Source organism: Nansenia antarctica (genome assembly GCF_963989245.1).
Source record: "Nansenia antarctica genome assembly, chromosome: 1".
Lineage (NCBI taxonomy): Eukaryota > Metazoa > Chordata > Actinopteri > Argentiniformes > Microstomatidae > Nansenia > Nansenia antarctica.
The window spans coordinates 8,602,182-8,627,644 of NC_137674.1; the positions used below are offsets into that span (position 1 = coordinate 8,602,182).

General features: G+C 45.4%; 3 protein-coding genes across 4 annotated transcripts in view; 2 read left to right on the forward strand and 1 right to left on the reverse strand.

Annotated features, from left to right (window-relative positions):
* LOC308174300 (equilibrative nucleoside transporter 1-like) overlaps positions 1 to 4,659 on the forward strand; it is a 7,475-nt gene extending 2,816 nt beyond the window's left edge. Inside the window, exons 6-12 of the mRNA XM_080549379.1 lie at positions 1 to 11; positions 695 to 755; positions 994 to 1,079; positions 1,248 to 1,356; positions 2,136 to 2,221; positions 2,520 to 2,719; positions 4,519 to 4,659. The exon at positions 1 to 11 is cut by the window's left edge and continues 87 nt beyond it. Coding sequence (XP_080405505.1) covers positions 1 to 11; positions 695 to 755; positions 994 to 1,079; positions 1,248 to 1,356; positions 2,136 to 2,221; positions 2,520 to 2,719; positions 4,519 to 4,630 — 665 coding nt within the window. The 3' untranslated portion in view covers positions 4,631 to 4,659. The remainder of the gene's footprint in view (positions 12 to 694; positions 756 to 993; positions 1,080 to 1,247; positions 1,357 to 2,135; positions 2,222 to 2,519; positions 2,720 to 4,518) is intronic.
* A 2,299-nt stretch (positions 4,660 to 6,958) lies between these two features.
* On the reverse strand, positions 6,959 to 9,554 carry LOC308168755 (lysine-specific demethylase 8-like). Of its 2 annotated transcripts, none has more exons than XM_080543391.1 (7): positions 8,758 to 9,554; positions 8,470 to 8,642; positions 8,113 to 8,245; positions 7,943 to 7,990; positions 7,607 to 7,702; positions 7,423 to 7,515; positions 6,959 to 7,222 (listed from the first exon to the last, which is right to left on the reverse strand). In XM_080543391.1, the coding sequence occupies exons 1-7, from the start codon at positions 9,217 to 9,219 to the stop codon at positions 7,058 to 7,060; spliced, it is 1,170 nt and encodes a 389-aa protein (XP_080399517.1). In that variant the 5' UTR covers positions 9,220 to 9,554; the 3' UTR covers positions 6,959 to 7,057. The 2 variants fall into 2 exon arrangements, with proteins under 2 accessions (XP_080399517.1, XP_080399516.1); XM_080543390.1 differs by having other exon boundaries at positions 7,607 to 7,756.
* An 11,458-nt stretch (positions 9,555 to 21,012) lies between these two features.
* On the forward strand, positions 21,013 to 22,427 carry LOC308150225 (uncharacterized protein; the record flags this gene model as incomplete). The annotated part of the gene is made up of 4 exons (XM_080523078.1): positions 21,013 to 21,088; positions 21,848 to 21,954; positions 22,083 to 22,209; positions 22,309 to 22,427. 4 exons carry the CDS (start codon positions 21,013 to 21,015, stop codon positions 22,425 to 22,427), a joined length of 429 nt encoding a protein of 142 aa, XP_080379204.1.
* Positions 22,428 to 25,463: the final 3,036 nt, after the last annotated feature.

The window sequence follows — 25,463 nt, forward strand, 5'->3', positions numbered from 1 at the left end:
TCCCTAAACTGGTACCAAGGCCACGCCCCCTCTGTCCCTTAGCCATGCCCTCTCTGTCCCTTAGCCACGCCCTCTCTGTCCCTTAGCCACACCCTCTGTCCCTTAGCCACACCCTCTGTCCCTTAGCCACACCCTCTGTCCCTTAGCCACGCTTTCTCTGTCCCTTAGCCACGCCCTCTCTGTCCCTTAGCCACACCCTCTGTCCCTTAGCCATGCTTTCTCTGTCCCGTAGCCACATCCTCTGTCCCTTAGCCACGCCCTCTCTGTCCCTTAGCCACGCCCTCTCTGTCCCTTAGCCACGCCCTCTGTCATTAATACTATACTACTACTACTACTACACTACTACTACTACTATTATTATTATAATACTATACTACTACTACTACTATAATACTATACTACTACTACTACTATTACTGCTACTACTACTACTACTACTACTACTACTACTACAATACTACTACACTACACTACTACTACTATACTACACTACACTACTACAATACTATACTACTACTACTACTACTACTACTACTACTACTACTACTACTACTACTACTACTACTACTACTACTACTACTACTACTACTACTACTACTACTACTACTACGTGACTCTGTCTCCCCCTGCAGGAGTTCTACCAGTACTGCTACTGTACTGTACTACTACTGTGTGACTCTGTCTCCCCCTGCAGGAGTTCTACCAGTACTACAGCAAAAGCAACAAAGTCGGAGACCAGGCCACCCAGCTGGAAGGTCAGACACACTCACACACGTGCGTGCACACACGCACACACGCACACACACACGCACACACGCACACACACACACACACACACACACACACACACACACACACACACACACACACGGTCTGTCTAATAAGCCAGTTGGAAAGAACAATCTGATTGTGTGTGTGTGTGTGTGTGTGTGTGCGTGTGTGTGTGTGTGTGGCCATGGGCATGGTGTGTATGTGTGTGTGTGTGTGTCTCAGAGAGCCCAGCAGGGGAGACCACGCCTGTCTTCAGCCCCGCAGACGACAACAAACCTCACATCTCCATGACAACTATCTTCAAGAAGGTTAGGCCACACACACACACACACACACGCTCACACACCCACTCAGACTAACTAACTTGCACTCACCATCTACCTGATGAAAGACATACTTGACCCCCCCATACTTGTCCCCCCCTCCTCTTGTGTGTGTGTGTGTGTGTGTGTGTGTGTGTGTGTGTGTGTGTCTAGATCTGGCTGATGGCAGTGTGTGTGTGCTTCGCCTTCACCATCACCATAGGAACCTTCCCTGCTGTCACTGTGGACGTCAAGTCCACCATCGCAGACGGAGGAACCTGGGGTATGGCCGTGTGTGTGTGTGTATTACATCAATCCTGTGATCTATACACCGGCTACCAGTCTCTCAGAGAATTTAATTCAAAGTACTCCTAATTACATACAAATCACAAAATGGTCTTGGACCAAAATACATATCAGATCTCCTCCCACCCTATATTCCCGCAAGGTCCCTAAGGTCAGCTGAGACTAATCAACTAATCATTCCAAGAGTGAAAACCAAACACAATGCTCCTGGAATAAACTCCCTGAAGAAATCAAACAGGCCCAAACCCTAAAAAAAACACTTGCATTTAAACTAAAAACCTTCATGTTCTGCAACAGTTATGATTAAACACTAAAACTTCTATCTATGTCTTTTTATCCATGAACTGTTTTCTTATTAAATGTTTTATCTCTCTCATGTAATGTACATACAATTATACTAGAATAAATAAATGATTAAACTTATTTACAGTCTTATGGTGGTTTTATCCCGTTGGACATCCTTTTACTGTCAGCTCACACATCTGGCTGTTTGCACATTGTTGTACTCCACTCAGCAGATATGGCAGTTTCATGACGTTGGTCAAGTCTTTTTGTGTGTTGGTGATCAATGGAAGTACGTGTCTCTGATGTCTTTGTACAGTTGGCAGGTAGTTAAAAAGTGCAGCTCTGAATTGCTCCATTTGTATGAAATGTGCTATACAAATAAACTTGCCTTGCCTAAGACCTCTCTACAGTTTCTCTACTGGAAATAATACATTCATTGTGTGTGTGTGTGTGTGTGTGTGTGTGTCTCAGAGGCCTACTTCATCCCTGTTTCCTGTTTCCTGCTCTTCAACCTGTGTGACTGGGCGGGCAGGAGCCTCACCGCTGTGTGTATGTGGGTAGGTCACACACACGCACACACTCACACACAACACGCACACGCACACACTCACACACACACGCACACACAACACACACACGCACACACAACACACAGACGCGCACACACAACACATGCACAACGCACGCACAACGCGCGCACACACACACACACACACACACACACACACACACACACCACAGTGCCCGTTTAGAAAGATTGTATGGAGTGTTGACCTGAGAGTGTGTGATGTCATCAATCGTTAATCAATAACCAGGCTGATAACCTGATCAGAGCACTGTGTGTGTGTCTCCCAGCCAGGGCAGAACAGCATGCTGTTGCCAGGGCTGCTGGTTGCCAGGGTGATCTTCGTGCCTCTGTTCATGCTGTGCAACGTCCAGCCGCGTCATTTCCTGCCGGTCTACTTCCTGCACGACGCCTGGTTCATCTGCTTCATGATCCTCTTCGCCTTCAGCAACGGATACCTGGCCTCCCTCTGCATGTGCTACGGCCCCAAGTACTACACTACCCATAACCATCACACTGCACTACCTATAACCACCTCACTACACACTATACCCATAACCACCTCACTACACTACCCATAACCACCTCACTACAGTACCCAGAACCACTTCACTGCACTACCCATAACCACCTCACTACACACTACACTACCCATAACCACCTCACTACACACTACACTACCCATAACCACCTCACTACACACTACACTACCCATAACCACCTCACTACACACTACACTACCCATAACCACCCCACTACACACTACCCTACCCATAACCACTTCACTACACTTCCCAGAAACCACCTCACTACACTACCCCTAACCACCTCACTACACTACCCAGAACCACCTCACTACACACTACCCTACCCATAACCACCTCACTACACACTACCCTACCCATAACCACTTCACTACACTTCCCAGAAACCACCTCACTACACTACCCCTAACCACCTCACTACACTACCCAGAACCACCTCACTACACACTACACTACCCATAACCACCTCACTACACACTACACTACCCATAACCACCTCACTACACACTACACTACCCAGAACCACCTCACTACACACTACCCAGAACCACCTCACTACACACTACACTACCCATAACCACCTCACTACACTACCCATAACCACCTCACTACACACTACACTACCCATAACCACCTCACTACACACTACACTACCCAGAACCACCTCACTACACACTGCACTACCCATAACCACCTCACTACACTACCCATAACCACCTCACTACACACTACACTACCCATAACCACCTCACTACACACTACACTACCCATAACCACCTCACTACACACTACACTACCCATAACCACCTCACTACACACTACACTACCCATAACCACCTCACTACACTTCCCAGAAACCACCTCACTACACACTACACTACCCATAACCACCTCACTACACACTACACTACCCATAACCACCTCACTACACACTACACTACCCATAACCACCTCACTAAACACTACACTACCCATAACCACCTCACTACACACTACACTACCCATAACCACCTCACTGCACTACCCAGAAACCACCTCACTACACACTACACTACCCATAACCACCTCACTACACTACCCATAACCACCTCACTACACACTACACTACCCATAACCACCTCACTACACACTACACTACCCATAACCACCTCACTACACACTACCCTACCCATAACCACCTCACTACACTTCCCAGAAACCACCTCACTACACACTACACTACCCATAACCACTTCACTACACTTCCCAGAAACCACCTCACTACACACTACACTACCCATAACCACCTCACTACACTACCCATAACCACCTCACTACACACTACACTACCCATAACCACCTCACTACACACTACACTACCCATAACCACCTCACTACACACTACACTACCCATAACCACCTCACTACACACTACACTACCCATAACCACCTCACTACTACACACTACACTACCCATAACCACCTCACTACACACTACACTACCCATAACCACCTCACTACACACTACCCTACCCATAACCACCTCACTACACACTACCCTACCCATAACCACCTCACTACACACTACACTACCCATAACCACCTCACTCCACACTACACTACCCAGAACCACCTCACTACACTACCCAGAACCACCTCACTACACTACCCAGAACCACCTCACTACACACTACACTACACACTACACTACACCCCAGCTGAGCGTAGCCTAGCTAACCTTCTTCTTCTTCTTCTGTCTCTACAGGAAGGTCGCTCCTCATGAAGCAGAGACTGCCGGCACCATCATGGCCTTCTTCCTGTCCCTGGGGCTGGCGTTTGGAGCCGCCCTCTCCTTCCTGTTCAGGGCCGTGGTCTAAGCCCCCCCCCCCGCCCCATTAAATCCCGCCCATTAGAACCTTCTCCTGTTTGTGTCTGTCTGGGAGTTAGTACAGTTAGTACCTCATCTTCGCCTGCAGCTCAGCACACAACATGTGTTGCTCTATACACTCACTGGACACTTTATTAGGAACACTACTGGGTAAGGCCTCCCTTTGCTCTCAAAACAGCCTCAATTCTTTGTGGCATTGATTCTATAACATGTTGGAAGCATTCCTTTGAGATTCTTGTCCATGATGACATGATTACATCACACAATGTTGGCCGATTTTACAGGTGCACTTTCAAGCTGTGAATCTCCCGTTCTATCACATCCCAAAGGTGTTCTATTGGATTCAGACCAAAACACTAGACCGTGTCACATACCTGCCATATACTGGTGACACATATAAATATATATTCCATCAGTCTGCATGTCTAGACTGTACATATGTTGTTAAATGTATTAACCGACTTATTTCCTTTATAGAAACAATATTTAGACGACTCATAATTTATGAGAATGTTAGCACTTTGTGTGTGTGTGTGTGTGTGTGTGTGTGTGTGTGAGTGTACCCCCATCTGTATTCAATCTGAAAACATTATCTCATATTGAGTATGACTACATGTTGTCATGGCTACACACACACACACACACACTCACACACACTAATACCAAAATGCACACACACACACACACACACACACACACACCACAATAACTGTTAATGTTTCACTGATGTCAACATGTTAAAACACCAAGGAGACAGTATGAGAGATACTGTAGATGGTGTTGTGTGTTATTATGACATCATACACACACACACACACGCAATAATATAACTGCCAAAGTCATTGTGGAGAACTCATGAATAAACATGAATGATATTTTTACACCTCTGGTCTGTACTTCTTGATGCTCCGCCCCCTGCTGTTAGGCTCCACCCCCTGTTGTGACCAGCCTGTGGTCTGACCCCTGACCTGTCTGTCAATACCTGGGAATGGTGGAAACTCTCTTCCTGGTTGGCTCTAGAATATCTGTCACCATGACAGACCTCCAGCTCTCTACTGCCCTCTGCTGCTCTCTACTGCCCCCTGCTGCTCTCTACTGCCCCCTGCTGCTCTCTACTGCCCCCTGCTGCCCTCTACTGCCCCCTGCTGCTCTCTACTGCCCCCTGCTGCCCCCTGCTGCTCTCTAATGCCCCCTGCTGCTCTCTACTGCCCCCTGCTGCTCTCTACTGCCCCCTGCTGCCCTCTACTGCCCTGTGCTGCCCTCTTCTGCTCTCTACTGCCCCCTGCTGCCCTCTACTGCCCCCTGCTGCTCTCTACTGCCCCCTGCTGCCCTCTACTGCCCTTTGCTGCCCTCTACTGCCCTTTGCTGCCCCCTGCTGCTCTCTACTGCCCCCTGCTGCCCTCTACTGCCCCCTGCTGCTCTCTACTGCCCCCTGCTGCTCTCTACTGCCCCCTGCTGCCCTCTACTGCCCCCTGTTGCCCTTTGCCGCCCCTGCTGCTCTCTACTGCCCCTTGCTGCTTTCTACTGCTCTCTACTGCCCCCTGCTGCCCTCTACTGCCCCCTGCTGCCCTCTACTGCCCCCTGCTGCTCTCTACTGCCCCCTGCTGCTCTCTACTGCCCTTTGCTGCCCTCTGCTGCTCTCTACTGCCCCCTGCTGCCCTCTACTGCCCCCTGCTGCTCTCTACTGCCCCCTGCTGCCCTCTGCTGATCTCTGCTGCCCCCTACTACCTAAACATGCAATAGGTTTTTGTCATCGTCATGGTTATAATACTCATCTGTCCACAAGACTGTTTTCCAGACCTCTGCAGTCTTTCAGGCACTTTTTGTTGTTGTTGCAAACTAACCTCATCCTTTTTGAAGATAACTAGTGGTTTGCACCTTGCAGTGAAGCCTTTAGCTCGGCTCGTGACGTATTCTGCGGATGGTAGTCCACTTCACTTGTGTTTTTCTTTTCTTAATTATGGTGATATTATCTTACTGAGCTCACCAGTGCTTTCTGTTTTTTTTAATGATGTTACAAACTTGATTTTGGTAAGTCTACGGTTTTGGTTAGTTTCTTATAGATTTCAGCCTCATAATGGTTTCAATGACTTTCATTGACACCACTTTGCTCCTCATGTTGACAGACACCAATAGCAGACTCCAAACGCAAGAAGTGTGATATTACGAATGCTATTTGGTGAGTGAAACCCAGAGGGCATGAAAAAGAATCAATTAAAGAACAGGCATAATCAATATATTTTTTATTTTTTACTTAATTACATTTCCCCACATCTGGACAAGAGAAACATACTAGAATAGTACAATCAGCAAGACCACTGCAGAAATAGCATACAGAAAATGGTCATGTTTTTTTCGTTTTTTTTACCCAAATGCCATTTTGTTTTTAAAAATAAAAGCTTTGTTCTGCTCTGGATCATGACCACCAGAAGCTCACGGAGAAGCTGATCTCCAAAGAACGCACATAATGCCAGTGCTTCACTGGGATGAACAGGACATCCCCAGGCCACAGCACACATTCTAGGTAAGGAGCATTTACAAACTCTGGGAACCGCACTACATCTGGACTCTCTACCTCCACCTGTATTGAAGAAAGCATATACCGTAAATGACATATTTCAGGCCTCTTCCCTGTTCAGAACAAATCCCTAACATGTACCAGAGAGCTAACATGTTAGGGATTAGAACTGGTAGAATGCATAACTAGACTTGAAGACCTAGACTTTGGAGACCTTTATACATAGGGAGTAAGGACATGGAAAAAAGGAACTTAATTCTTACCTGACTGGTGTTGTGTAGGAGCTGTGATTGGTGAGGGTAGAGTTTCTCAGTGTCCTCTGGGGAGTACAGACGTATGTACTTTTTCCCAACCACCTGTTGCACAAAAGGAAAAATGCAGTCACAAAATCTCTTCTGTCAGGAGTCTCCTTCCCTTCCCTTCCCTGTGGACATGTGTAAGACTCACCTGGGCCAAGAAGTTCTGTTGAGGATCTTGATGAAGAGGTGACACCGTACCTCCTGGACCAAACCAAGCATTGATGGTGATGTCATCTTCATCTCCCTCACCAAGACAGCAGTAGTCAGGGATACAAATGTCTTCTTTCAGTTCTGGTACCTTGCATTTTCCAGAATATATTTTTATTGACCATCAATGCAAATAATAATCATGAAATTTGGAGCACTGATGTACTACCAACTCCAGTTACTATCGTGCCAAATTCTCTTTGTTTTTATTGTAAAGTGCACTGTATTGCTTGTTTGTACGAAATATGCTATGTTAATAACATTTTATTTTACCCACCTGATCAAATAGTTGGTGCTGGGCAAGATATCCCAAACCGGTTGCATCCTATGTCAGATTCAGAAAGAGAGGATGGGAAACATAGAGTGCATGAATCCTAGTGTCATCAGAGTACTTGTTCACATCAACAATGACAGGGGATACAATGACCAGGATTACAGCACACTTACTTTTACAAGGATATAGCGATCTATAAATTCATTGACAGTAAGGAGAGTCTGTGACCATTCCTCATCAGTATATCTTGATCCCACTTCAACAGGTACAGTCCGACAACCAGCAACAGTTCGCAGGTAATCTAGGCTTCACAGAGGAGAAATCAAACATGTCTTTAAGTGTAGTATGAATAAGGCTCCTTAAAAACACACTTCTCACAGAAGAAAGGTCAATATGCAGTATGAATAGGCATGGGTTAACCGTTTTTGATAAGGTCAAAAGGTTTTCAAAAGTGTGTATAATTATGGGCAATGAGAACTAAGAGGAAGACATACACTTACACAACACATTATGCACAAAGAAAAGGTTACCTCCAGAGATGGTCTTTGAGGGCAGGCCAGTGGTCTATAACACCTTCTAATATGACTGGCTTTTGAGGAACCAGGTAACCTGTCTTGAAGCTCTCCAATGATGGACAACGTGTCCTTGGAACTGCTACTGCCTGTTTTACCTCAGGCATAGAGAGGCAGTCAATCTTTATTTTCTGTTGGGAAGCAAAGAGAAGGGAGCATTAATAAAAGAGAACTTCCAGACAAGAAAACAAAAACCACAGTGCATGATGGAAGAAAAGGAATATGATATGCTCCCATGAAATCCACCTTGGCAATAACCCCCTCACACAGATCCTCTACTTTCGAGTGGCTCCTCTTGACTTCATTTTGCAAGATCCTAACAAGGGTTTGTAACATATTGTTCATGATTGCTGCACCCATGAGGAGACCCATGTCACAAGTCCTTATGGCCTCCTGTACAGTAGCTGTTGAGGAATCCTTGTGGCACAAGGCTGCTACTTTGAACAGACAGCCGTATGAATACACACGCCTCCACTCTTTGTCCACATCACGCCATGTCCCTGTGTTAAGCTTCTCCCAGGAAATGTCCAAGATGATCTGAGCATATTGCCTCAGGGAAGAGACCCCAGTTTTACAGCTGTACAGCTGGTGCCTGGACCGTTTCAGCACATCCACCACGCTGGACTCCACCTTCTCACTGAACTCAAGTAGAAATTCTGCCTCAGTCAAAGGCAAAGCAGCAGAGATGGTTGACCACGGTTCTGCCATAAATGAATGAATGAATGAATGAATGAATGGTCTTTATTGTCATTGCTATAGTACAGGTACCAAACAACGAAATTTGGGAACGAGACTGGAATAGAGAGAACCTAGAACCATGCAACGGAGTGAAAAGAAATGCTCAAGCTTGTTTTATAGTGTTAGCGAGGCAAGATAGACTAGTTTCTGATTCAATTATATTTCATAGCTATGCAGCAGATCGGATAGGGCCAATGCAGAGGATAGTCTGATCACCTGCCATGCAGGTCGTTGCTGAATCATCATGTAAACTGTTAATAGAATAGCATTGCTACTAATTGCCCTATCCACTTACTGTACTTCCATATAGCATACAAACAAAGCTACAGCTACGTTATTTCATTCAATTTTCGTCTTTGAGGATGATATGCGTATCCTGCCTGATTTAGCAGCTTAACAAGTTAATCAAAAATAAATTAGCTAGCTAGCTAACCGGCCAGGGGTTTGAACTATCCCGTCTCTTTATCCGTAATGTTAAGGCAATTGGTTAAATGTTCTAAGTAGAGCAAATCATTAGAATATTGCACAAAAGAAAATACACATGTGAACACGCTGGTGTTCCGATAAATAACAGTCCGTGTGGAAAACGAGGATAGGAGCAGCGCATCCGGGTATGTTGCCCTTCCGTCATGCTCCCGCCCCTTTTTTAGGTGAAAACAGTCCCTTTAAAAAGCATGCTTTCCCTTCTTTCTAGATATAATAATGAACCTTTTCATATGGGTTTTTACTTTAACACTGAATCTGGAATAAGTAAAGCTTAATACAATATTAACACCTGAGAAATCAAATTTCAAATAAAAGACACCAACAGTGGCATTCATTTCTTAAATAAAAATAATATTATGCCTCTTTCTCCATCTGTAGCCTTTTCAGTTAATTTTCAATGGAATATGTTTTTCACAGGCCAACAACGACAACAAAAATAATAATGAGGATCATTTCCTTCAATGAAAATCCAACAATTCAAGTCCATGTCCTAGAGAAGCTGTTGTGTCCTGTTTATACCGCCAGTGGGCGCTAGTATGCAAGTAATGTATGCAGTGACGGAAGTGATGTATGCACTTCCGGAGGTGAAGAAGGGGAGTTGAATAAATGGCGAATTGAACAGCATCAGCGTGTGTCCCGGTCTCATTCTTTTACTAACTACTTCTTACTACAGAATACCACATTTTTGGCGACGAGGATGGCTATTTCCGTACCCTTACCTACACCGTTCATGCCTGTGCCAGGCGAACCTGCTATTTCTTTTCCTACTTGGTTGAGAATGTTTGAAAATTACATGCTTGTAATTGATGCTACCGGAGAAAAATGGCCGGAGGAAAGAAAGCGCGCGATTCTTCTTCATGCACTTGGGACCGAAGGACAAAGACTGTTCTACACTCTAAAGGATACGGGTGTTACCTACACTTCTGCCGTGGATGGACTGAAAAAGTACTTTGTTCCTAAGGTGAATGTGATTGCTGAACGTCACAAATTTCGACAGAGAGCTCAGGGTCCTGACGAGACGGTTAATCTGTTCCTTGCTTCACTACGCGAGCTAGCTGCAGCTTGTGAATTTGGTGCCATGGAGGAACAAATGATTCGTGATCAACTGATTGAGCGTGTTGCTAATACACGCATACGAGACAGACTTTTGCTTGAATCGGACTTGTCTCTGGACAAAGCTACTTCAATGGCCTTACAAATCGAGGCTGGACTACGGAACTCCAACGTTCTCTCTGGAGCTACAGCTTCGGTGAGAGCCATCGAGAAACAGCCGACGAGGAGGAGGTTCGACAAGGGCAAGAAGAAAGATCCGACGACGACTGCACCTGCCACGGTCTACAGCCAGCCAGCTACAACTGGGAATCAGCGCGCCTGCTTCCGATGCGGATCCACAGGACACTTAGCTAACAAGCCTACATGCCCGGCGGTTAAGGTGACTTGCAATACATGCGGAAAAGTTGGACATTTTTCCAAGGTGTGTAGATCGGCTCAAAAAGAGGTGCGTGAGGTAATGGTGAATGACGTTACTGTGCTTTACATGCAGGGGGCCGTCGTGAATGATAAAATTATGTGTACTGTACGAGTTGATGCAAATTATCATTCCCATGATGTTGAGCTGATAGTGGATACAGGCTCATCTGTTTCTATTATTCCAGAGAGTACTTACCAGACACTTTTCCATACATGTGTCCTTGCTGAGCCTACAGTGAATCTGATTACTTACTCCAGAGAGAAAATTCCTGTTAAAGGTTGCATGCATGCTACAGTTGTTCATAATGGACATTCAGTTACAGGTTCATTGATAGTGGTTGAATCAGGAAATGCATTGCTGGGACTAGATTTATTTGTAGCATTGCAGATGTGCATTGAGGGTAACAAAATTATTACTGTTAGCCCTGCTAGCTCTCCTACTGTGCTCCGAGCACCTACTGTACAGAGTACCACTCCACAGACCGAACCAGAGGTTCTAGTACAGGAGTTAGGGTGTGCAAAAGGTTTTATGCACAAAATACAGGTTAAACCAGATGCTGTGCCAGTACAGCAGAAACTGAGGAGGCTTCCGTTCTCAGTGAGGCAGGCTGTGACCGATGAGCTCGCAGATCTACAGGAAAAAGGCGTTATAGAACGTATAGACGCATCTCCATGGGTTTCCCCTATAGTTGTGACCCAGAGAAAGGGGGGAGGAAAGCCTCGCCTGTGTGTTGACCTCAGAGAACCTAATAAGGCAATCATCAGTGACTGTCATCCCTTACCGCACATGGATGAACTGTTCGCTGAGCTCCGTGGAGCCACAGTCTTTTCTACTATAGACTTAGCCTCTGCTTATCACCAGTTGCCATTGCATCCAGATAGCCGTGATTTAACTGCGTTTATCACGCATGAGGGTCTCTTTCGTTTCTGCCGAGTGCCATTTGGCCTCGCTTCTGCTCCTTCAGCTTTTCAGAAAATGATGTCGACTGTACTGACAGGCCTGCCAGGCGTACAGGCCTACCTGGATGATGTGATTTGCTACGGCATCACACAGCAGGATCACGATGTCAGCCTACGGAGAGTGCTACATGCTCTAAATGAAGTGGGACTTAAACTGAACATGCACAAGTGTAAGTTCAACCAGAAAGCTCTGCGCTTCCTGGGCCACACTGTGTCCAAAGATGGTCTTCATCCTGACCAAGACGGGGTCAGTGCTGTGGCGAACGCGCCTGCCCCGCACGACACATCCTCCCTGCGGTCCTTCCTAGGACTTGCATCGTGGTATAGTAAATTCATACCTGACTTCTCTACTGTGGTGGAACCGCTACGTGCTACACTCAGGGAATCTACTGACACTAAGTTTGAATGGACAGCGGATGCAGAGTCCAGTTTTACTGAGGTTAAGAGACTGATTACTGAGAGTCCTACCTTAGCATTATATGATCCTGAGGTACCTACTTATGTCACTACCGATGCTTCTAATGACAAAACAGCCAAAACTGCGCCTGCACCACTTACCCCAGTGGAACTGCCAGGTGGACCATGGGAGAAGGTGGCCATTGACATTGTTGGTCCCTTTGACTGTGCGACATGGGACTGCCGTTATGCTATTACACTCACAGACTATTACAGTAAGTGGCCAGAGGTGGCGTTTGTCTCTACTGTAACTACAGAGGCGGTTATTAGCTTCTTGACTACAGTGTTTAGTCGTGAAGGTAACCCTTCCTTCCTGGTCTCTGACAACGGATGTCAGTTTACCTCCCATGCTTTTGCAAGCTTTCTGGGAGAGAGAGAGATAAAGCACCTGCGTTCCAGTGTTTATTATCCAAGAGCCAACGGGGCTATTGAGAGATTTAATCGAGTTCTCAAAGAGTGTATTCAGACGGCTGAGAGAATGCACAAGCCATGGAAACATGTAGTAACAGAGTTCTTACTGAACTATCGCGCTACGCCGCATGCTACTACAGGAGCTACTCCCTTTGAGTTGCTGAGGAACAGAAAGATGCGTACAAAACTAAATGTCCTCCCTGTCTCACAACAAATTAAGTCACATGAGAAAGTGCAGGAGACAGTGAGACGCAAGCAACAGGAGAGTAAGGAGTACACAGACAGAATGAGGGGAGCGAAAGTGCCCATGTTCCAAGTGAATGACACCGTACGTGTCCGCAGACCGGAGCATGTAAAAAAGGGATCATCAAGATTCACAGAACCGCTGACAGTAGTTAGTAAAGCAGGACAGAATACATACCTGCTCAGTGATGGTCGAAAATGGAATGCATCCAAGCTTACACGCTGTCCCAAGGATGCTCTGTCTGGCACCAGTGGTGAAAAGGAGATTGAGCTAGAGGAGTTCACGGTGCCCGAGGCAGAGAATGTGTTTAATGAACCAGGTCCAAGAAGGAACCTGAGAGTCAGAAACCCACCTAGGTGGCTGGTAGACTTTGTGCCGTAGAGAACGTACTAAAAGGGTAGGATAGAACACGGTTCTAACTTAGTACAAAAAGGTCCTACAATGCAATGACAAAAGTGAATGTTCATTTCATGTTTCACTGTCATAAATTGTTTATTGTTGTTATTCATTATGCTGATTCATTCATTTTCATTTCCTTCGTTTTCATTTTATTTCAATTGTACTGACACCAGTCTACAGAATATTGCATTCGTTGAGGACTGTAATCCCTTTAAGAAAGGGGGAAATGTTGTGTCCTGTTTATACCGCCAGTGGGCGCTAGTATGCAAGTAATGTATGCAGTGACGGAAGTGATGTATGCACTTCCGGAGGTGAAGAAGGGGAGTTGAATAAATGGCGAATTGAACAGCATCAGCGTGTGTCCCGGTCTCATTCTTTTACTAACTACTTCTTACTACAGAATACCACAGAAGCACGGAAAAGTGCATAAAGAAAACATTCATTAAAGCTCTGTTTGCTCATCTTCATCAAAGAGAACAGTTGTTCACATAATATGGATGTAGGCCTACTGCCGAACATAGAGAGCATTTGAGCAGCTTCGGTGCGGAGGTGTGGCATTGTGTCAGGGATGAAACATGGGAACTGTGCAGCGCCCACAGCGTCATACTTTGACTTGAGCGTGTCACTCCACTGGAGTTCAATCAGCTCCATTTGGAGGTTGGTTGGTGCGCTTTCTGCGTCAACTGCAAACGGACTACTGAGCAGTTCAAATCAAAATTTCTGTGCTTCAAAGTAAACTCTGCGCTGAGTACGCGGATGTTTTCGTTACAGCCTCGTTGGCTCCGCACACAAGACCAACAGGTCTGTCCTTTACGGTCGTGAACCGATATTCTGTTACGTCTCTGGTAAGACCCCTTGAGTCAACACGCAGCTGAAATGCTGCCAATGAATGAATACATGATTATGTTAACTCATTCCTAAAAACGAGACAGTCTACACTGATTTTTACGAGCAGCGCTGAGCTGAGCTGTGACGTTTCACCGGCCAATCAGGTAGCGCTTCTTTTCTGAATATTCATTATAGCCTTAATATAGTGTGTGTTAGTACAGGGTATATACAGGAATCTTGAGGTTAATTTCAATACCTTTCTAAGACTTTTTAAAGACCGTGTCTATATTTTTCCAGACCTCACCGCCACTTGGAGCTGTAACCGTTGACATCAGTGACACCTTTAACTTAACAGTTTGAGTTTGCAACAGAACACTATCATACAACACAATGTCCGGTTCATCTTTGTTTTTTTAAATAAAACTAGGCCTAATAAATTCACGAAACTTTTACTAAAAGTGTTTAGGACTCAAACTCTTTGGACAGTCTAATTCAGGAAAAATACCTACAAAATTCAAGACCTCATAAAATCATGATAAGACTTTTTAATAAGGGTCTTGATTTTCCCAAAATTGATTTATCAACTTTTAATACTTTTCAAGACACCGCGGATACCCTGTTATAGCCTGTTATGTTCAATAATGGAGACTGAACTCAGAGCTTAGTCGGAACGTGTACTCCATTTAATCAACAACGTGTGTAACCCAAAACGTAATACGGCACGTCGTAAAGTCCCAACTGTCGTAAAACTACAGACGTAACATTCCCCCCCCCCCCTCACACAACCTAGGTGTGATATTCAGTCATGTAGTCACGCAAGTAATCGGGCCTGTTGCGTGCTCGAACCAGACGTGGCTCTGGTGCAGCCACAGCCACTGGTGGCGGCTCCACGCCTTGGGGCTGAGCTAGTGTAGGGCGGAGCCTATCGAGAGGCAGCTGGAGCTCCCGCCCCAGCATGAGGGAGGCTGGGGAGACTCCTGTAGTGGCGTGTCGCGTGGCCCGATAATGCAACAGCGTCTGGAGGAGGCTGGTGGTGAGCGTGCACCCTTGTGCCAGGTGGGCCCTGATGCCATTTTTCAGTGTTTGGTTCAGCCGTTCCACCCCCCGTTCGCAGCAGGGTGGTAGAACGCTGTGCGGATGTGGTGGATCCCTTTACCCACTAGATAGGAGGACAGTTCATGGGAAATCATTTGAGGACCGTTGTCAGTCGTGATCCTCTTGGGCAGGCCCCAACGTGCGAACAGAGCGTCGAGAATGTCGATCAGCACCTTTGCTGTGACCGAGCCCACAGGTGTCACCTCTGGCCACTTAGAGTGGAGGTCGTAGGTCAGGACGAGAAAACGCTGGTGATGTGGTACCCCATGCAGCTCGCAGCAGATATCCAGTTGCAGGTGCTCCCAGGGTTGAGATGGCCAGTCCAACGGCTGCATGGGCGGGGGTGGGGCTGGAGCCCTGGTCTTACCACTAAGGAGACAGGCAGTGCAATCCTTGACCAGGGTTTCGAGTTCCCTGTCGATGCCTGGCCACCACACAACATCACGACAGCGCTGTTTGAGCCTGACTATGCCCAGGTGACCCTCGTGTGCCATAGCAAGGATACGCGCCCGAAGGACACCTGGGACCACAGTGCAGAACCCGCGAGCGACACAGGTGTCATTCCAAACCGACAACTCCTCCCCGATCCTGGAGTAAGTGAGTAGCTCGTCAGGTACTCTTGCCGGCCACCCCTGCGTGATGTAGGTTGAGAGTGTAGAGAGGGTGGGGTCATCGGCTGAGGCATCCCGGAGCTCTTTCAGCGACACCGTCTCCTGAAGGGGTGTGTGGAGGAGCTGGACGAGGTCATGCTCAGCCTGGTCCAGTCCGGGGGTCAAGGTTGGGGCTGTGGGTGGGCTGGGGATTGAGCGTGATAGCAAGTCGGCTACCACGTTGTCTCGTCCTGGCGTGAACTGTAGCCGATAGTTGTACTGCTGCAGGCGGTCGGCCCAGCGGTGGAGGCGGAGTGGCTTGTGACCGGTGCCAGACGTGGCCAGGAGGGTGATGAGGGCCTGGTGGTCTGTCCTCAGTGTGAATAAACGTCCATAGAGGTACATGTGCCAGCGCTCACATGCCCAGAGGCATGCTAGGGCCTCCCGCTCCCCCACCGAGTACTTCTGTTCCGTGGGGCTGAGAGCACGGGAGGCGAAGGCGATCGGTCTCTCCACCCCCCCTTGCAGCTGGGACATCACCGCACCAATGGCTGTGGCAGAGGCGTCGCACGTGACAAGAGTGGGGCTGGCCAGGTCGAAATGCGCCAGGACTGGTGGCGAGGTGAGTTGGGCCTTCAGGAGGCGTACGGCGTCTGAGCAGGCAGACGTCCAGAGCCAGGGCTCGTCATGCTTCAACAGCTTCCGCAGTGGTGTGGTTGTGGCCGAGTACTGTGGCAGGAAACGGAGGTAGTACGCCGTCATGCCTAGAAAGGAGGCCACCTGAGCGGCTGTGGTGGGCTCCAGGACATGATGGATGGCCTCGGTGTTCGAGTGCAGCGGGTATGTGCCATCAGCTGAGAGGCGGAACCCCACAAAGTCAATGGCTGGGGCGGCGAATACACACTTCTCACCATTGAGTGTGAGGTGATGCTTGGCCAATGCACTGAGCACACTGTGGAGACGCTCGTCGTGGCTCTCGACGGTGGCCCCGTGAACCACGATGTCATCAAGATAGATGGCCACACCTGGGATCCCAGCGAAGATGGAGGCCATGATCTTTTGGAAGCAGCTGGGGGCGGAGCTTAAACCGAAAGCCATGCGTTTGTAGCGGAAAACCCCTCTGTGAGTGATGAACGCTGTGAGGTTGCGGCTCTCGGGGTGTAGTGGCACTTGGAGGTAACCCTGACGGAGGTCCAGTTTAGAGAACACGCTGGACCCGTAGAACTGGGCGGTGAGCTCCTCTATCGTTGGCAGGGGGTATTTGTCAGGGATGATGGCCTTGTTTACCGCTCTCAGATCCACGCAGATGCGCAGCCCCCCAGACTTCTTCTTCGCCACCACCAGGTTGGAGATCCAAGGCGATGCATTCACCTGCTCAATGATGTCGCTATCGAGCATGCTCTGTAGTTGAGAGGAGATGTCATCGCGGAGAGCCAGGGGGGAGCGACGGAGGGGCTGTATAACAGGCATCACTGTAGGATCTAACAGAGGCTGGTGGGCAAAAGTGTCGAGGCAGCCTACACCGCTGAACAGCGCAGGCCACTGTTGCTGCCAGGGGATGGAAACGGTGTGAATCTCTGAGCCAGCTGTGTCTAGCAGGGTGAAACCGAGGGCGTTGAACAGGTCGAGGCCTAACAGGTTGGTCCCGTGGCGTGCAACGTTGAACCTGAAAGCCGGCAGTGTCCTCTCCCCGTACTTCACAGGCAGCTGAAAAGAGCCCACAATGTCAATCTTAGAGTTGGCATAGCCACGCAGGGTGGTGGAGGGCAACCCCAGGGGCACATGGGAGAAGAACTGTGTATAGGTCGTCAAGTTCACAAGGGACACTGTGGCTCCAGTGTCTAGGAGGAGCGGCAGAGTGACATCACCAACCATCAACGAGCATGTTTTGAATGGCGCTCGTCCTGAGCTGACATTATGGATGACTGTGGTAGGTGACTGGGAAGCTCTAGCTGGGGCAGACCTGCAGACCTTGTGAAAGTGGTTTAGTCTCCCGCAGTTGGAGCAGGTTTTACCACGGGCTGGGCATGTCTGAGCTCTTGAATTGTGTGCAGAAGAGCCGCAATTCCCACACGGCTGGTGTGGCTGGTCGCGTGACCGAGAGGCCAGTAAAATGCTCTCCCCGCCGCTGGTTGCACTCACGTGGAGGAGGGGCACCTGTAGGCTGTGCGCGCCCTCTGCCGGTGAGCTGGGAGAGGCTGAAAAACTAACTGCACATTCTAAAGCTGTTTCAACCTGGGCCGCCATGTTCAGAGCTGCTGATAATGTAAGTTCATCATTTTCCAGTAACAGTTTTTCCCTAATCTTGTCACAGTTCGTGTGTAAGATGAGTTGGTCTCTTATCATTTCGTTCTGTAATGTCCCGAACTTGCATACGCTCGCCAAACCCCGCAGATCAGCCACATACTGTGTCACTGTCTCACCTGTTCGTTGGTGTCTTCGTCTGAATATGACGCGGCGGAGAAGAGCGCTTTGTGGAGGGGCGAAGTGTTGCTTCAATAGTTCCACAGCGTCTGTGTATCTCGCCGCAGGGCCGAGAGTTTCAAACACGCGCTGACCCTCCGCTCCCAGGCAGTGCCGCAACAGCGCATATTTCCTCTTGTCTGATACATCCTCCAAGCCGGCAGCTAGGATGTATGTTTCGAAAGAGGAAATCCAGCGGCCCCACGGAATCGGTGGTTCTGCCGGGACTGCTAGGAAAGGAGGGGGTGTTGATAGAGAACAATCAGCCATCCTCGTCGCCAATGTTATGTTCAATAATGGAGACTGAACTCAGAGCTTAGTCGGAACGTGTACTCCATTTAATTAACAACGTGTGTAACCCAAAACGTAATACGGCACGTCGTAAAGTCCCAACTGTCGTAAAACTACAGACGTAACATAGCCTTCCCCAAGAATCCTAGATTTCCGAAATTCGCCGACGGGACAGTATAATTACCAACACGTGTTGCTGCATGTGAAATGTTTACATCTGATATCACACAGACAGTGGAGTGCAGCCACCTGCATTTTGAGAAATCACAACTTTGACTTTGCCTATGCTGAACTGCTCCTGCCTGTTATGTTTGTGGGTACAAGTGATGGTCATGCTATCAGCTAAGATTTGACCAAAAGAGAAATTGGTTTGGAGTGGACAGTCCGGACGGATTGTATGGCAGCTAGTGCTGAGGCACAAACATGTAAATTTTCAAGCCTGCAAACTGTGACACTTTAAAATAACGTGAAAAAATACTTTTGTGCAATATGACAACCCTAGTTGACTATCTGTGCAGTATAGTACAGTGGATTGTGTACATAGCCTTTATTGATGTAAACCAGCTCCTTACCTTCTTGTGATTTTATGCTTTTATGCTTTTTCTTTTATGCTTTTTCCCTTTCCTAACACCAGGGGAGCCACCCCTCCTAAATTTCGTTGTTTGGTACCTGTACTGTAGCAATGACAAATAAAGTCCATTCCATTCCATTCCACAAACGCAAGTCAGACGTAGGCTGTAATGTACTTGACAGACACGGACACGACTTATAGTCTAGCAGCAAGTCCTCAAAAAAGGCTTTAGTTTTCGAGATACCCCTACCCGAGGTAGAACAAATGACAACAATGATTTTTCTTATCTTTAGGGTCTCCCATTAATGAAATTGATTGTTGTCAAATTTTATTTTTGGGGAAAATGTTTTTTTGGGGTTGTTCTTTAGAGCTACCCCAATCCCTGAAAAAGAGCCCAATTAGAATAAACTATCTAACTGGCCAAGTGGTAGACAACTACCAGACATCAAATACAAATAAGACTAAAGTGACACAAACATAAGATTAACAAACACAACCTACAAAGCTACACAATACAAAACTATAGCTGTACTAACTAAACCAACACAAAACAACTCTCAAGTTGTAGTCTGGCCCACTGGCACCAAGTGTGAGTGTCTCTCCCAGGCTTTTCTCCTCCCTCCACCCTTGATTGAGGATTGAGCACAGGTGTGCCCAATCAGGCCGTCACCATGATGGTTCGGGGCAGGATTTGTTTGAAAGCAGTGAGTGAGGTGAGGGCGGTGAGTTTGAGGGTGTTCTGTAACTAACGAAATATAACAATTTAGCTACAGTATAATTGTGTGCTAAATTAATTTATGAACCAGCATTTCTAAGGACAGTTCCAAGCTCGACTTCAGTCAACCCATTTTGAATTGTTCTTTTGGGTTTTACTGTCCGGTTTGTCATCTATTATCAGTCGTCTAGTCGTATGTTTGTCAGAGTCCATTTCTGAATTTGACTCTCTATACAACCTCGCTGACTGGTGGACTTCGGTAAAGGTGAGATAGATTATGTTATTAACACATTGCTGATTTATAGATGTATGGTACAGTATAAACGGCAAAAACGGAGAGTTCGCTAACGCACTGACTCAATGTATTTCAACGTTTGCCACGTGGATGCATGGAGCTGAGAGTGACGCAGTAGAAGGAGAAACGCAGAACGCAGATATACTTTTATATATACCTGATATAGCTATATATATTGATATACTTTGTTGAAAACTATCAGCGTAACCATAACCAATGTCAGTTTGGATGCACATTCCAAACAATAGTATTTGAATGCTGCTGCATGAATGCCAGTGATCGTTTTAGGATAAAAGTAAGTGTTGTATTTGATCCTAGGCCTAGCTTGCTAGCATAGCTCTTTCATTTGATGTCTTTTTTCTTTTTTCAACTAACGAATTCATCACTAATTTCTGCTCATTTCATTTTCTTCTCTTATTGGGAGCGGGCTGGTGATAGAAGCTGAATTTGGCGAGGCCGAGGCCACAAAAGAAAGGCATAGCTAACAGAATGGCCTTCACATCAACTTGCACTCCCACGAAGACCACTGCTACACTTGAGGAGCTGCAACGCTTCGAAGACACTGGTAGGCTAAACACGAGCTTTAAGAAACCATTGTGAAATATTCCTGCACTCATCTCTTGAAAGTCCTTAAGATCTTACAGTGTGAAAAAATTAGGACACTACATCAATATTTGATCTTTCAAACAATATCTATAGATAAAGGTGATGTAATTTAACCAAAAACAATGAAAATGTAACTTATCATGTATAACAAACTATGAACAAAGATGCCAATTCCTATACTGAGGAAAAAGTTGGTGTCCACACAAATCATTTTGCTTTCACTTTAGATTAAAATAAATATGTCCATCACATAGAGAATTGCATGAGAAAATCATGTATGGTTCAAAAGTTATCAAGGTTTACCTCTTTACATATACATGCTAATTACTGGAATTTATATCAATAGAATCTAGAACTAACAAGGTGTCACTGCTATGCAGAAATGGAACACACATGATGAAATTCAACTTTATCTTTTAAACTATTCATTTTTATTACATAAAACTATAGCCTATCTGAATTTTAAGACTGAATATTTTTCAAGTTTTATTTGTTTAGTTATATTGCCACCATCTCTCAATATTGTTAAAATTAAAATCAAATGTCCATATGTTAAAATATTGAAAAAGACAGATTTTCTTAGGATGTCCTTCCTATCTTTTTCACATATTCCTATCTTATATACTATATGTATATTTAAAAAGAACCACACTTTACCCAACGTTTGAATTGAGTGATGTTGATTTCTCATTCACATTTCTCTTACCATTGCTCATAGAAATAACAGATGCCAGTGACCCAAACAAACTCCTTCAGTGTCCATATGACAAGAACCACCAGATCCGTGGCAGCCGCTTCCCATACCATCTGATCAAGTGCAGTAAGGTAAGAACTGTAGTGCTTGTCGTGGAATAACTGTTGTAGGAGTAGTCTGCCGTTGCAGACATTGAAATCTCAAATGAGATGTTCTCAAATATGCTCTTTTTCGTAAAGCATCTTTTTCATCTTTTTAGAATCACCCAGAACTGGCCAATACATTGGAAACCTGCCCTTTCAATGCCCGCCACCTGATGCCCAAAAATGAGCTTTCACACCACATCCTGAACTGTGAGGACAGGAGATCTGTGAATAGCGAAGACCGTAAGATTTAAATGTTGTTGTATCTTCAATGATACTATCTTTGTCAATAAAACCCATTTGCTCCTTGTAGTGAGTCTAACCAGGTTCTTTGGTTAACAGTGGACAGTGCTGAGGTGAAGAGCAAGTGGCACGTCCCTGTCAGCACCTGGACAGTACCAAACACCAATTGTGAGGAGGACTGGGATGCAGGTCGGTACTCTAGTGAGCTGGGCCTGTGATTAATTCAAGCCCAAAGATGCTTTTATGACTTTAAATGTGAGTGACTAAATATCCCAGTGTGAAGTTGATGCACACTTGAGCCAATGCAAATTTCAGATGTACAGATGCCGTGCTAATTAAGTGACATACTGATCATTTCTATGCATAACTGAATGCATTGGGGAGCTGTCCCTAATTCGGGCAACCATTTAATTTTCAAAGCATGCCCAGCAGGGTGTGGAACAAGGAAAGGTTATTGTATGATGTTGTAATAATAATGCTGTTTCTGTTGTTGCAGAGGCAGATGACGTTGCGTCTCCTTTCGTGTGGGGCGTGTCCACACACCTGATCAATCAGAACAGGTGTGTAACTCATCTTTAATTTTCCACCACACAATACAATGTCTTATTCTCCTCCACAGGATGCTTACTTCATAGGGTATTTATCATGTGAACTGTTCAAACTGGAGCAGTTGATTTAATGTCAAACCGGAGAACACCTTCCTTCTATCCTCCTTTACAGGGCTGAGAACACCTTCCTTCTATCCTCCTTTACAGGGCTGAGAACACCTTCCTTCTATCCTAACAAACTGATCCTCCTTTACAGGCCCGAGTTGAGCACTACTAACCTTATCCCTGGACTACGTGCTCCAAAGACCCTTCCCTGGGAAATGTGTAAGTAATATTTTACTGTCAGCCAGTTTGGTTACTGAAGCAAAATGTAAAGTGCTAAAATTTTTTTAAATGTTTTGCTGTACTTCTTTGATTTAAACCCTGTGCCCTTTAAACCCTGTGCCCTTGATTTAAACCCTGTGCCCGTTGGATTGGGTTTTATTTTCAAAAGTACACATGAATGAACCCTTGCCAGGGGAAACTTGGAACACATCCTTAAAACATTTAACACCCTGAGCAGCCCTTCCTTCCCTTTTCCCTAGGAGAAAATGACAGTTAGACAAATACATTAAAAAAGGAATCCTACGAAAAACATTTAAAACCGATAGGACAGGAATAAACTCTGTTTGTGATCATTATTCTAGGGGTAGGACAGGAGTAAACTCACACACACACACACACACGGCTAGTTTGCTTACTGTTTTATTTTTTTACTCTAGATCATGGGCCTCGTATTTGACTGCATGCTGATGAGAGGCATTCGCAGTGGCTATGAAGTCATGTGATCATTCTGCCAACAACTTGCTGGGGAGTGACTAAGTCATCTTCACTCACAGGTTTAATTAAGTAGATAGACATTCATTAGGGAGAGCTTCATACAGTATGTAACTTTTATTTACACATTTCGTATTCTCAGTGTAAACACATTAAAATGTGTCCCTTTGTATTGATGAGGAAAGTTGTCATTGCCAGGATATGAATGTCTAGCTGTTATTGGTTTTTTTGTTTAAAAAAAAAAAAAAGATATCTTTAATTTAAATAGAGAAGCATTCTCAATTTAGCATTTGCACTATACTCTCCTTAGTTCTGTTATGGCATGTTCTTTTAACATTGATCTTCTGAATATATTCTATATTTTTCAGAAAAGTTTTGAGTCTGCATTTTTTTGTCTTGCTGGTTCCCCAATTCCTATATATGTATTAAAGACTCTTTAAAAAACACTCTTGAATGTGTCTCTTTCCAATCATGATTTTATTCACAAGCTCATAGAAGACTTTCACATAGACAATAAATATATGTATTTATCTGGCATCCCATCCCTGCTGTCTTTATAATAATAATGTTATTGTATATTTGAATGCTTTATATGATATTATTGAATGCTTACATTGCAGACTGATGATCAGAAACCTGACCATGTGACTTGAACTGAACCAGTCTATAGCCTATGAATCAGCCCTGGAGTTTGTCTGGGTCAGGAAACACTCCTGGCCCTGCATAGTGGCCTACCTTTAGATATACCATACTGTTCAAATGATTGTGTCGAGACTGAATCTAATGCCACCTAGTGTCATTATGTAATTTATGTAATAAAATTACAATGTAATGTCATTATGTAATTTATTTAGGTAAATAGTTGTCTGACTATTTGGTGATGTAGGACAACCACCTGGTTCATACCTCAGCAAATCTGAAGAAGAAAAGAGTGATAATTCTCAAGTTATTGGCTTTTTTGTCACCTTCCCCATATTCGGCCTGGTCTAATTTGGCTCTTTTTCAGGGATTGGGGTAGCTCTAAAGAACAACCCAAAAAACATATTTTCCCCCAAAATAAAATTTGACAACAATCAATTTCATTAATGGGAGACCCTAAAGATAAGAAAAATAATTGTTGTCATTTGTTCTACCTCGGGTAGGGGTATCTCAAAATCTGAGGGCCCTTCCTGCTAGACTATTAACTGTATGTCTAGTTGCTGTGTCTAGTGTTAGTGTGGTGTAGTGAGAGTGTGAGACAACACACAGTATGTTACAATAGGCTAAACATCGTTTTTGAGTTTTTACACGAAGCTTTTAAGTCCGACATTTGTGTGACTCATTTCCATCACTCCATGATTTCAAGCAAGTTGTCAAGAAAATGAAAATTGAAAATGTTCAAGACCCCCAGCTCATGCCCTCCCAATGTTGTATGAAAACCTGGTAGAATATATATAGGTATGTGCATAGAGGAGGGGAAAGAGGCTGAATACAAACTCTATTCAGGAATATTTGGGAGTTCATAAAGTTCCTAAATTGTTGGATGTTATCATAGTAGGCCTATCTGAAACCCTCCAGAAAAAGATCCCATAATTGTACATAGACAGATATAAACAATCATGTTGAACGTTATAATGAGGCTTTGCTGAAGGTTTTAGTTCTTTGTAAATATAACGCTAACAATGTTAGCCTCTGTTTTGTATGCCTCTTTCTGCAATATAATCTTTCATGGCTTAATTTTTACATGTAATGTGTAAGAGTGATTTGTTTGTAAAACTGAAATGTTGAGCTTAGAAAATACTTGCCTTTATCACGGCAGACTCAACATCTGAAAAAGTTAATGTTGAGATGGGCGATATTCACAATGATAATATGCTCCGTTTTATTATGCACTATTTTGCTCTAATTGAG

What these genes read in the sequence shown, in the direction of transcription:
- LOC308168755 (XM_080543390.1), bottom strand. Translation starts at nt 9,219, where the DNA reads ATGGCAGAACCGTGGTCAACCATCTCTGCTGCTTTGCCTTTGACTGAG. An exon ending in GTGAGGGGGTTATTGCCAAG is followed by an intron (nt 8,643 to 8,757) that starts GTGGATTTCATG and finishes GCTTCCCAACAG; the next exon opens with AAAATAAAGATTGACTGCCT. An exon ending in AGCACCAACTATTTGATCAG is followed by an intron (nt 7,757 to 7,942) that starts GTGGGTAAAATA and finishes GGAAAATGCAAG; the next exon opens with GTACCAGAACTGAAAGAAGA.